Here is an 11651-nt window from a genome sequence, read left to right as displayed (position 1 = left end):
TCATTCAACTTGGAAGTCAAACTGGTGAGATATGTGGTGTCATCCGGAAGTCGAAACTCAACGGGAGGTGAAACTCCATTAAAGTACACTTCTGCCTAAATAAAAAATTGAGGAATATGAATTTTGAGATGTTTTTATCAAACATGTGACCCTCTATTTATACAACTTTTCATTTACTCTTGGCCACACAAAATTGTCGGTGCAATCACAGTCATCCAAAACTCCGATAGTCACATGTAAATTTCAAATTTCCAGAAATTAATGAAATAAATCAGAAACTTTGAAATATCCGGTATACCGGAAATTTAAAATGTACTATCGAAAATTTTGAACTATACCAAATTTTTTGTTAAGACTATCAGAAATTTCGTTCGAAATTTTCATTCAATTTTCAGTCGGGGGCAGTTTGAGCAATATGAAGGTATGCGGGGTGACATGAAGAATTCTCAATTGTTTTGGGTCGGACATAAGGCCCAACAATCGCAGCTCAAAGAAGGCAAAAATCCACCAAATCACTCACAGAGTAGGAGTCTTATCCGGGGCTAGTTAATTGGAAATCAGAAACTAAAATTTACAGTTGCATCTCATAACTGATCTATATAATTTCAATTTTTTGGAGTCAATTTGTTAAAACATTTTATAAAAAACATTCTTTTAAGAAAAGATAATCACTTTTTGAAAGTTTAGATTATTAAATAAACTAATAATTTGGAAATCATCTAAAAATTAAAAGTTGTATTTTCTCTTTTTATAACTAATTATTTAAAATGTTTTGCTTTGTAATCATATTATTGGCGCGAATTTTTCATCATCTCAGCTAGGAACAAACAATGCCTCGACGGCGATTGTGCGCCGGCCGCTTGTTTATGCTAGGGTTGGGTGAGAATGAAGATGAAAGATTGCATGGTAAGTTTCAAAGTTAATCTTAAAAAATTACAATTATATTTGTATCGTATGAAAAATTCGTTTATTTTATACACCATAGATCAATTCAATCATCACTATCACTCTATGTTATGTTTGAGGTCTCTGCACTGCACACGTTTATGGGGAGTTGTTTCAATCGGAATACCCCATTTCATAGGCATCTCTATAAACAAAATTGAAATGGCTTTAATTTGTAGTACATCACAGGTTTCATGTTGTTGTTTGGACCTTACATCATTTTCATGATGAGGAAGACTTGGTCTTAATTGATTTGAAACAGTGTTGTTGATGAAAAGTAATTTCTTTAGTTCTTTATTGCTTTAATAAATGTTTAAATGTGTGAGATTTTGTCTAAAAAAGTATAAAGCTGTGTTAAAGGAAGAAATAAACAGTTTTTTTAAACATTTATGTGAATTGTCCGACACGTGTGATGTGAGTATCATCAGGGTGTCAAACGCTGATTCGAAGAGTGTCGAAGCAAAGAAAAAACCATTTTTGGGGGGATAGTTGTCTGACTTTCCGACACTTGTTTGGCTTTTCCAACACGTGTTGGAGGGGTGTCATACACAAGTGTTGGAAATCGATGTGTACCAGACACCACGACACGTCTACTCCTAGAGGTGTCCGTTCTTCATAGTTGTTTACGCAGAAGGGAACAAAAATGGAAATTATCTTTATTTCCTTGCCTACTTGGGCCTTTCTCTGTTTGGAGTTACATGGAAAGACTTGGACTAAGTTGTCTCAATGGAATTCGATAAAATGAAAATGATGAGGACGAATCCACACAAACACAATGGAGAACCATGATAAGGTGCTAATGCTAATCGTGTGTACTTTGTTCTTTTTCTCCATGCCCACTTTCTCTAAACAGAACACATTTACTATTATTGCTCCAAATCAGTTTATCCAATATCATGAAACAATTGTTTCTGCAGCTGGAACCTTTGAAGCAGGATTTTTCAACTTTGGAGATCCACAGCGCCAATACTTTGGGATATGGTACAAGCGCATATCACCTAGGACTATTGTGTGGGTTGCCAATAGAGACACCCCTGTACAAAACTCAACAGGATTGCTGAAACTCAATGATCAGGGAAATCTTGTTATTCTTGATGACTCTAAAGGCGCTGTCTGGTCCTCCAATTCATCAAGAATTGTGGTGAAACCAGCTGTGGTGCAGTTGTTGGATTCTGGAAACCTTGTTGTGAAAGATGCAAACAGCACTGGTAACTTTTTTTGGGAAAGTTTTGATTATCCTGGTGACACTTTCCTTGCTGGAATGAAGCTGAAAAGTAATTTAGTTACTGGTCCATATAGATATCTCACATCTTGGAGAAACCCTGAAGATCCTGCTGAAGGTGCGTATTCATATAGGATAAATACACATGGTTTACCTCAATTGGTTAATGCTAAGGGAGCAAGATTTCTGTATAGAGGAGGCTCATGGAATGGATTTCTTTTTACTGGTGTTTCTTGGCAAAGAATGCATAGAATCTTGAATTTCTCAGTAGTGTTCACTGACAAAGAAATCTCTTATCAATATGAAACTTTGATCAGTTCAGTTATTACTAGAGTGGTTCTAGACTCATATGGAATCTCACAACGTTTTCAATGGTCAGATATGACACAAAATTGGGAGGCTATAGCTACTCGTCCTGCAGACCAGTGTGATGATTATGCCTTTTGTGGTATCAACTCTAATTGCAATATTGATGACTTTCCAATATGTGAATGCTTGGAAGGTTTCATGCCAAAATTTCAACCAAAATGGAAGTCATCAAATTGGTCTGGTGGGTGTGTTAGGAACATACATTTAAATTGTCTCCATGGAGATGGATTTTTGAAGTACCCAAACATGAAGTTGCCAGATACGTCATCGTCGTGGTTTGACAAGAGCTTGAGCCTTGAGGAATGCAAGATAATGTGTTTGAAAAACTGCTCTTGTACTGCATATGCAAATTTAGATATCAGAGATGGTGGGAGTGGCTGCTTACATTGGTTTGACAACATTGTCGACATGAGAAAACATCCAGACCAAGGGCAAGACATTTACATTCGGCTTGCATCTTCAGAACTTGGTATTTTCATTTCTTATTACATCTTTTGCCGTTTCAGTTAAATATACAGCACAAGTTTATATATTTCAGCATTTGTCATGATATGATTAAGTACTGTTGAAAACTTCAAATTATCTGACACAATAAGTTCTCTTTTCACTTTTAAGTATATAGCTGACTTATTTCTAAGAATAGTTGATTATCTCTATAGATGCCTTTTTCCTCCGTTTTAGTAAGCGTCTACTGCTTGTTGACTCGCACTTGCTTCAACCTCAGATCATAAAAAGAATAAGAGGAACTTGAAGCTTGCTGGGACTCTTGCAGGGGTTATTGCATCAATTATAGGACTATCCGTTCTTGTATTGGTCACATCAGCATATAGAAAGAAGCTTGGTAAGCCAAGTGAAAAAGTTATTATAAGTACATCTCAAAGATTTATAATTTACTAAAATAGTGTTGTGAACTCTGAAGTTAGGTTGCTTTGTTCCTTTACCGTGAACATTAAACAACTTAAATTGTTACTTCAGGGTATATAAAAAAGTTATTTCACCGGAAGCACAAAACGGAGAAGGAAGATGGTGACTTGGCTACAATATTTGATTTTTCAACCATCACTAATGCAACAAATAACTTCTCTGACAGAAACAAGCTAGGAGAAGGTGGTTTCGGAACAGTGTACAAGGTAAAGTCTTGGTTACCAAGTTAATTTATCCCCTTATTTGGGCAAGTATTAGAAGTACTAAAATTTCTAAAAATAATACTAGGGCATATTGGTAGATGGCCAAGAGATTGCTGTAAAGAGGCTTTCTAAAACATCAGGACAAGGAACTGAGGAGTTCAAAAATGAAGTAAAGTTGATGGCAACACTTCAACATCGTAATCTTGTAAAACTTCTTGGTTGTTCTATTCAACAAGATGAAAAGCTGTTGATCTATGAGTTCATGCCCAACAAAAGCTTGGATTGCTTTATTTTTGGTTTGAACTTACACACCATCCAAATCTACTGATCACAATTTATCTCTTGTCAAAATATAGTTCTCATGCTAACTTAAGAAAGTTAAATCTGTCAGATACTATGCGAAGCAAATTACTAAATTGGACCAAGCGCTTGGAAATTATTGATGGGATTGCTCGAGGGCTGCTGTATCTCCACCAAGATTCTACACTAAGAATCATACATAGAGATCTCAAGACAAGCAATATTCTTCTTGATATTGATATGATCCCAAAGATATCAGATTTTGGTTTAGCCAGATCATTTACGGGAGATCAAGCTGAGACTAATACAAATAGAGTGATGGGAACATAGTAATTTTCACTTATTTATCAAAATTGAAGGCTTAAATAACTCTTTAGTCTTTATAATTAAAGTTGAATTCTGTTTTAGTTTACATGAAACATTTTTGTCAGTTTGAATTCCTAAAATATAGGAAAGGTTGTTTTTCTCCTCATTATTTTGGTTTTAGTCTTTGGTAGTCTTTGTTCAATATAGACAAATATTACAAGGATTGTTTACTATGTTTCAGGTATTAATGCTGCTAAAGAAATTTAGGGAATAAATACTAGCAAAATATACTGCTAGTATTGTATGTTATATGTTGTAATTTAAACTTCAGTTCTGCCTTGACATAACCCCTTTTAATATCTTTTTTTCCTAACTTTGATGTTTTTTTCTTACAGTGGATATATGCCTCCAGAATATGCAGTGCATGGATATTTCTCAATAAAATCTGATGTTTTCAGCTTTGGAGTCGTTGTACTTGAGATAATTAGTGGCAGGAAGAATCGCGGATTTTGTGACCCTATACACCATCTAAACCTTCTTGGTCATGTAAGTTTTGAAGTGTTTATGCTTTTTTTGACACTATTTATAGCTGCTTACTCTCCTTATATCTCTTTTTTGTTTCATTAAATCTTCTGGAAGGTAAAAAAATTCAAAATGATCACTAATTTGGTTCATGATAACAAGTGCCCTAATGGCGCTAGTCAAAGAAGCAAAAAATAGAAATTTTATACTTGAAAGAACAATTTTTTTAATTTTTAAAAAGTTTACTTAACCATTGCAATATTTCTATACCAGTTTATTTAACCATTGCATTTTCCTACCAATTTATGTCACATCGAATAGTTGAAACTATACTCCACTTTTACTACACAAAAAGGATTTATCAATTATCATTAAATCAAATGAAATTGAGTAAAGATTGAGCTTACTCTTGCTCTAACTTTGATGTGGTTTTAGGCATGGAGACTATGGATTGACGAAAGGCTAGAAGAGTTAATAGCTGATATATCATATGATGAAGCCATATGTTCAGAAATAATAAGATTTATTCATGTGGGTCTATTGTGTGTACAACAGAAACCAGAAAACAGACCTGACATGTCATCTGTGGTTTTTATGTTAAAGGGTGAAAAGCTACTCCCAAAACCTAGCGAACCTGGGTTCTACGCAGGAAAAGATAATACAAATAGCACCGGATCTTCTTCAAAAGGTTGTTCACTAAACGAAGCTTCAATCTCATTGTTAGAGGCTCGATAGGATCCCACTGTGTCGCTGATATGAATGAAATACTGCTAAAAATGTGTTAAAATTTAGTCTTTGAAAATATAAAGACAGATAGAGAATAGAATACTAGTGTGGTGTGCATGTGTAATCTTATATTAGTAGGATTCTAGATAAATTCCTGTTGTAAAAGGATGTTTAAAAACTTGTTTGATAGGTTAATGAGTATATCAAAATTAGATAACTCATTAACCATCAACTGAATTTTATTAAATTATGTGTGTCAGCACATAAATTTAATATTTAATGGGACCTTAATAAATTGTAGTCAATGCAATGTATTGGAAAGTGTGTTGATAGCATTATTATACTTTCACTAAAGAGTCTTCAACATTTGTCTAAGATTGAACAATCCGAATCTGTTGTTTTCTGACTGCAACATATTCAATTTCCTGTACTTGTCACCAATTTATTGTAACAAACATACAGTGAACCTTTATCCTTGAGGTGCCATGCCAATCCTTAATTGCAGTCTCAACTTTCATCTCTATTATTCAATTATGCTATTGACTTTTACTCGACCTCTTCTTCAAATCAATGTTTGATGAAATTCACATAGAAGCTAATAACTACATACAATGCAAATATGCAAGGTTCTCATGCTAATGCTTCACACTACTTTCTTCTTTTTTATTATTCCCACTTTATCTATACAATATGAAACTTTGACTACTATTACACCAAATGATTCTATCCAAGGTAATGAGACTTTGGTATCTTCTGCTGGAACTTTTGAAGCTGGATTCTTCAACTTTGCAGATTCACAACTCCAATACTTTGGTATATGGTACAAAACCATATCACCTAGAACCTATGTTTGGATTGGCAATAGAGATTCTCCGATACAAAACTCAACACCAATTCTGAAACTAACATATCAAGGAACTCTTGTTATTGTTGATGATTCTGGAAGGATCGTATGGTCCTCCAATTTATCAACAATCACGGAGAAACCAGTATTGAAACCAGTCTTGTCGCTTTTAGACTCAGGAAACCTTGTTGTGAAAGATGGAGAGAAGATTTTGTGGGAGAGTTTTGATTACCCTGGTGACACTTTTCTTGCAGGAATGAAACTTAAGACAGATTTACTAAATGGTCATTACAGGTCTCTAACATCTTGGAAAAGTATTGAAGATCCTTCTCTTGGTGAGTTTTCTTATCACATAGATGTTCATGGATTTCCTCAACTAGTTACTACAAAAGGAAAAGTTTTATTCAGTAGAGGTGGATCATGGAATGGTTGTGCTTTTGGTGGAGTTTCATGGCTAAGGAATCTTAAATTATTCAAATTTTCTTTAGTATTCAACGATAAAGAAGTTTCTTATGAGTATGAAACTTTGAAAAATGAAACTATTACTAGATTATGGCTTAATCCATCAGGTTTTGCTCAAAGACTGGTATGGTCGGATAGAGAAGGATATTGGGAGATTATATCGACTCGTCCAATGGATCAGTGTGAATATTATTCAAGCTGTGATGCTAATTCTATTTGCAATATTACAAACTCTCCAAGAACATGTCAATGCTTGGAAGGTTTTGTACCAAAGTATTACGAAAAGTGGAATTCTTTAGAGTGGTCTGGTGGATGTGTTAGAAGAAAAAGGTTAAATTGCACCGGAGATTGGTTTTTGAAGCATTCAGGAGTTGAGTTACCAGATACATCTTCTTCTTGGTTTGATAAGAGTTTGAGCCTTGAGGAATGTGAGAAAATGTGTTTGAAAAATTGTTCCTGTTCAGCATATGCAAATTTAGATGTTAAAAGTAATAGTGGATGTTTGATTTGGTTTGGCAAGATAAGGGACTTGACAAAACATATTGACCAAGGACAAGATATTTTCATAAGACTTGCAGCTTCTGAGTTAGGTACTATCACTTTTCTTAGAAACTTTTTCGGGTTAATTAACTTTTTAGTTTAAGTAACATGCAACTTCAATAAGCTTCTTGCTGCTTAATTGTTCATGGAGAATACTTTATTTTTTCCTCAGATCATAGAAGAAATAAGTGGAGCTTTAGCAACAAGAAACTTGCAGGTGCACTTGGAGGAATCACTTTATTCATCATGATTCTTGGATTGGCTGCATTTACATATATAAAGAGGAAGAAGCTTGCAAAGCCAGGTGAAAATTTAAAGAAATTTTGATATACTCCTCCATGTTTCCAATATTAGAATGAAGAGAAGTTTTTTCAATTCTAACGTCACATTTATGTTCTTCCGAGTTTTAGGGATGCTAAAAATATTTCACATGAAATGCAAAAGGGAGAAGGAAGATGTGCAATTATCAACTCTATTTAGTTTTTCAACCATATCTAAAGCTACAAATCACTTTTCAGACTGTAACAAAATAGGACAAGGTGGTTTTGGACCGGTATACAAGGTAGTTAGATTCATTCCAAAAAACCTCGGTTAAAAATGAGAAAATCGTTCATATTTTAATCACTCGTGATTTGTTATGCATGTGCGTATAATATCAGTCAATGAATATAAACGGATGATATTACTCATTCTAGAAGAGTCTGATCTCATTTTTGGTGATTCGTTAATCATCTTTATTTTGAAGTCTCAGTTTTCTGAAATTATTGTCAGGGCATATTAGAAGACGGTTTGGAGATTGCAGTGAAGAGGCTATCAGAAAATTCGGAACAAGGAGAAGAACAGTTCAAAAACGAAGTTATGTTGATGGCGAAGCTTCAGCACCGTAATCTTGTAAAACTTCTTGGATGCTCAATTCACCAAGAGGAAAAGCTTTTGATCTATGAATTGATGCCCAACAGAAGCTTGGATTATTTCATTTTTGGTTTGAAACTTCACACTGTGCAAACTATGTTTACTTCATTGTGCTCTTTGCTATTATTTAGCTACCATTCTAACTTTAAAAGCATCTTTTTTAGATTCAACATTAAAGGAAAAATTAGATCTGGCAAAACGATTCCAAATTATTGATGGAATTGCTCGAGGGCTGTTGTATCTTCATCAAGACTCTCGATTAAGAATCATCCATAGAGATCTGAAAACAAGTAATATTCTTCTTGATAATTATATGAATCCAAGAATATCAGATTTTGGTCTAGCTAGAACATTTAGAGGAGATCAAGACGAGTCCAAAACAAATAGATTGATGGGAACATAGTAAGTACCTCTTTGAGTTATATAGCCCCATCATATTGCAATTCCATTTTAAGTTGAATTTCTTTTTTAAGATGCGCAAATGTTAGGATACTAGTTGTTATTTTAGTATTTTCGCTTTCACGAAATTTGAAGTTCAACTGTTTAACTCTCCGGTCCTTTTACATTGACATTCAAATTTCACGGTTATGTTGCAGTGGTTATATGCCACCTGAATATGCGGTTCATGGATCGTTTTCAATCAAATCAGATGTATTTAGCTTTGGTGTAATTGTTCTGGAGATAATTAGTGGGAGAAAGAACCGAAACTTTTATGACCATCATCATAATCTTAATCTTCTTGGTCATGTAAGTTTATAGCTCGTTTGTTTTTGGATCAATATTTTTTTGCTACAATCATCTAAGAGTTTGATTTTGACATGTTGTCTGAGTACAAATTCTTGCACCGTTAAAAAATCACAACCGTTCATATGTATGACTTTAAAAGCAATTACGATTGAAAATTAGACGTTTTCATGACAGGACAGTTATGATTTGATTAACGGTATAAAAAATATATAACGATAAAACATTTGTGACATTGATTTCAGGCATGGAGACTATGGAATGAAGCAAAAGCACAAGAGCTAATGGATGACTTATTCCATGGTACAACCATTCCTTGTGAAATGTTAAGATGCATTCATGTTGGTCTACTATGTGTGCAACAAATACCAGAACATAGACCAAACATGTCATTTGTAGTCTTAATGTTGAATGGTGAAAAATTGTTGCCTGAACCCAGCGAACCCGGGTTTTATTCCAGACCAGTTCATCATCCGATTCAGGTAGAATCATCTTCAAGAAGTTGCGAAGATTGTTCGCAAAATGAAGCATCTATGTCATTGTTAGAGGCGCGATAAAATCATATTTCGACGCATCTTGTGACAAAAGCGCTTTGTAAGTTATTTTTGAGAACTTATAAAAATAGCTTATTTCAATAAGCTCTCCACACATCAAAAGACATTCACAAAATAGAGAGACAAATATGGAAATTGGATCCTGATGTCCAATATAGAAGAATCCTTCAAATAAGTTGTCATAAATATTTAGTCAACATTTTACAATTTTATGACATAAGCATGCATTCATTTTAGATCAACTTGACTTTTTTAAATAATCAAAATTTTCGACACACCCCTATCTTTTCATTAATGAGCAAGTAATGAACATAAACAAAATAGGTATGATCTAACAACTAATAACCAACTTCAATAACTCTGAAGAAATGAAACCTCAGTTATGCAATTTCAACTCAATGATTGATCAATTTCTTTTAGATTATATTTATCTTTGATTTTCAAATAGTGTGATACTAGATTATATCTAACTTTGATTTTCAAATAGTGTGATACTAGATTATAACTAGCATGGTGCATGGGTGTAGATTAATTTCTATTTTTGAACTAAAATTTTTAACTTGTTAGTCAACTTATACTATAATATTGTATTGTGAATTATATATTGTATGGTAAATAATTCAAACATAAATATATATATTTTATATGAAAGGGAAATATATTTTAAAAATAATATTAAATAGCTTTGTGTTCCTCCTAATATCTCATATTTTAGTTTTAGTTCCTTTAAGAAAATTATTTAAAGAATTGTCATTCTAAAAATTTATCCAAGTCCATCCTACTAAAATTATCGTTAACACTCTCAATAATTCAATCGATAATTAATATATAGGAAAATTTTTTTCAAATACCACTAATTTTTTAAAAAAAATTCTAAAATAACCCTGATTTCAAAAAAAATCTCAATCTACCCTACTTTTTAGAGGAGGCGTCAGACCAATTGGCGTCTGCTCTTAAACTTAGAGAGGAGGCGCCAATTGGATTGGATAGTTCTCCTTGTGTTGTCAATCCAATTGGCGCCTATGTGTTAAGCTTTAAGGGAGGCGCCAATTGGTCTGGCACCTCTATGTGTGTTGTAATTTTTTTTTTGAAAAACATTCTACATGATAGACAAAGTCGAAATTGGACCAACTCATATTAATATTAATACCTGTTTACACAAAAAAAAAGACTGATGTTGATGACCGAGATCACCTAACCGATCTCGGATCCCACATCCCCTAGCTACCCGAACTTGTGGCCCTAACCCACGTTGATGATTCACCCCAGGTGTTTGAGTATCTGAGGTCCAGGAACATCACCACCAACTGCAGGAGATTGCCTTGGATAGTCAGACAAATAAGCGTAGTCTTGTGTATGCATCGAAGGGGTACCGTCATAGTTGAGTTCATGACCCATACAAGAGTAGTTGGGTTGGATTTGAGTTGTTGGAGGGCGACTGGGACGATTGAAGTGAGACATTGGTGTAAATGATGTGTCGAGGAAAGGTTGAAATGATTGTTGTGGTGTTTGATAGACATATGGTTGTTGAAGGTTTTGGTTTTGAGATGTTTGGGCTTCTTGGCTATGATAGGAGGAGGGACGATTGGTGTTAAATGATCGTTGAGTGTTTTGGCTAAGGCGACTATGGTAGGATGATGTGTTGGGTGCATAGCGATGTTGGGTCTCTTGGTGATGATCTAGTTGGTTGTGATGGTACGGGTATGCTCTTGGTATTGTGGTTGGATGTATGGCATGTTAGGGTTGTTTGTTTGTGCGTTTGTGGATCAGAAAGTTTCATGGATAGGAGGTGTGAGTAGCCGATCTGACAATGTTGTTAGGGGTTAGATGTTGAGCTTTCTGGTGTGTAAGTTATCTGGCGTGGGTCATATAGGTACATATCCTCGGCGATGGACTTAAATTCAACCGATCTGTACCAATCCATATAATTACGACTTGGTTTTTCTTCAGTTGGCATCACAGCGTCAATTAAGACATGGTCATGGTGGTGCTTCCATTTGCGACACTCAGATCTGGCGAAGTTTTGCCATGGGTTAAAGTTCCATTGATCGTTAACTTTGCGTAGATGTCATTCTCCA

General features: G+C 34.5%; 2 protein-coding genes across 3 annotated transcripts; both read left to right on the top strand.

The window, feature by feature from the left end:
- Positions 1 to 783: 783 nt before the first annotated feature.
- LOC127085756 (G-type lectin S-receptor-like serine/threonine-protein kinase At4g27290) lies at positions 784 to 5796 on the top strand. 2 transcript variants are annotated; one of them, XM_051026278.1, is made up of 8 exons: positions 784 to 906; positions 1863 to 3005; positions 3261 to 3377; positions 3512 to 3666; positions 3749 to 3959; positions 4055 to 4292; positions 4665 to 4815; positions 5227 to 5796. In XM_051026278.1, exons 1-8 carry the CDS (start codon positions 831 to 833, stop codon positions 5524 to 5526), a joined length of 2391 nt encoding a protein of 796 aa, XP_050882235.1. In that variant the 5' UTR covers positions 784 to 830; the 3' UTR covers positions 5527 to 5796. The 2 variants fall into 2 exon arrangements, with proteins under 2 accessions (XP_050882235.1, XP_050882234.1); XM_051026277.1 differs by having other exon boundaries at positions 788 to 3005.
- Positions 5797 to 5891: 95 nt separating this feature from the next.
- On the top strand, positions 5892 to 9733 carry LOC127085755 (G-type lectin S-receptor-like serine/threonine-protein kinase At4g27290). Its single transcript, XM_051026275.1, has 7 exons — positions 5892 to 7413; positions 7536 to 7667; positions 7774 to 7925; positions 8135 to 8345; positions 8440 to 8677; positions 8872 to 9022; positions 9265 to 9733. Exons 1-7 carry the CDS (start codon positions 6129 to 6131, stop codon positions 9574 to 9576), a joined length of 2481 nt encoding a protein of 826 aa, XP_050882232.1. The 5' UTR covers positions 5892 to 6128; the 3' UTR covers positions 9577 to 9733.
- Positions 9734 to 11651: the final 1918 nt, after the last annotated feature.

This window comes from Lathyrus oleraceus, chromosome 5, assembly GCF_024323335.1.
Source record: "Lathyrus oleraceus cultivar Zhongwan6 chromosome 5, CAAS_Psat_ZW6_1.0, whole genome shotgun sequence".
In the NCBI taxonomy this organism is placed as follows: domain Eukaryota; kingdom Viridiplantae; phylum Streptophyta; class Magnoliopsida; order Fabales; family Fabaceae; genus Lathyrus; species Lathyrus oleraceus.
This window is presented reverse-complemented; position numbering and strand designations above follow the sequence as displayed.

Coding starts and splice junctions, on each gene's coding strand:
- LOC127085756 (XM_051026277.1), top strand. CDS start 1,721: ATGGAGAACCATGATAAGGTGCTAATGCTAATCGTGTGTACTTTGTTC. Junction 3,667..3,748: donor GTTTCGGAACAGTGTACAAG/GTAAAGTCTTGG, acceptor AAATAATACTAG/GGCATATTGGTAGATGGCCA. Junction 3,960..4,054: donor CTTGGATTGCTTTATTTTTG/GTTTGAACTTAC, acceptor TAAATCTGTCAG/ATACTATGCGAAGCAAATTA.
- LOC127085755 (XM_051026275.1), top strand. CDS start 6,129: ATGCAAATATGCAAGGTTCTCATGCTAATGCTTCACACTACTTTCTTC. Junction 7,414..7,535: donor ACTTGCAGCTTCTGAGTTAG/GTACTATCACTT, acceptor TTTTTTCCTCAG/ATCATAGAAGAAATAAGTGG. Junction 7,668..7,773: donor GAAGAAGCTTGCAAAGCCAG/GTGAAAATTTAA, acceptor TCCGAGTTTTAG/GGATGCTAAAAATATTTCAC.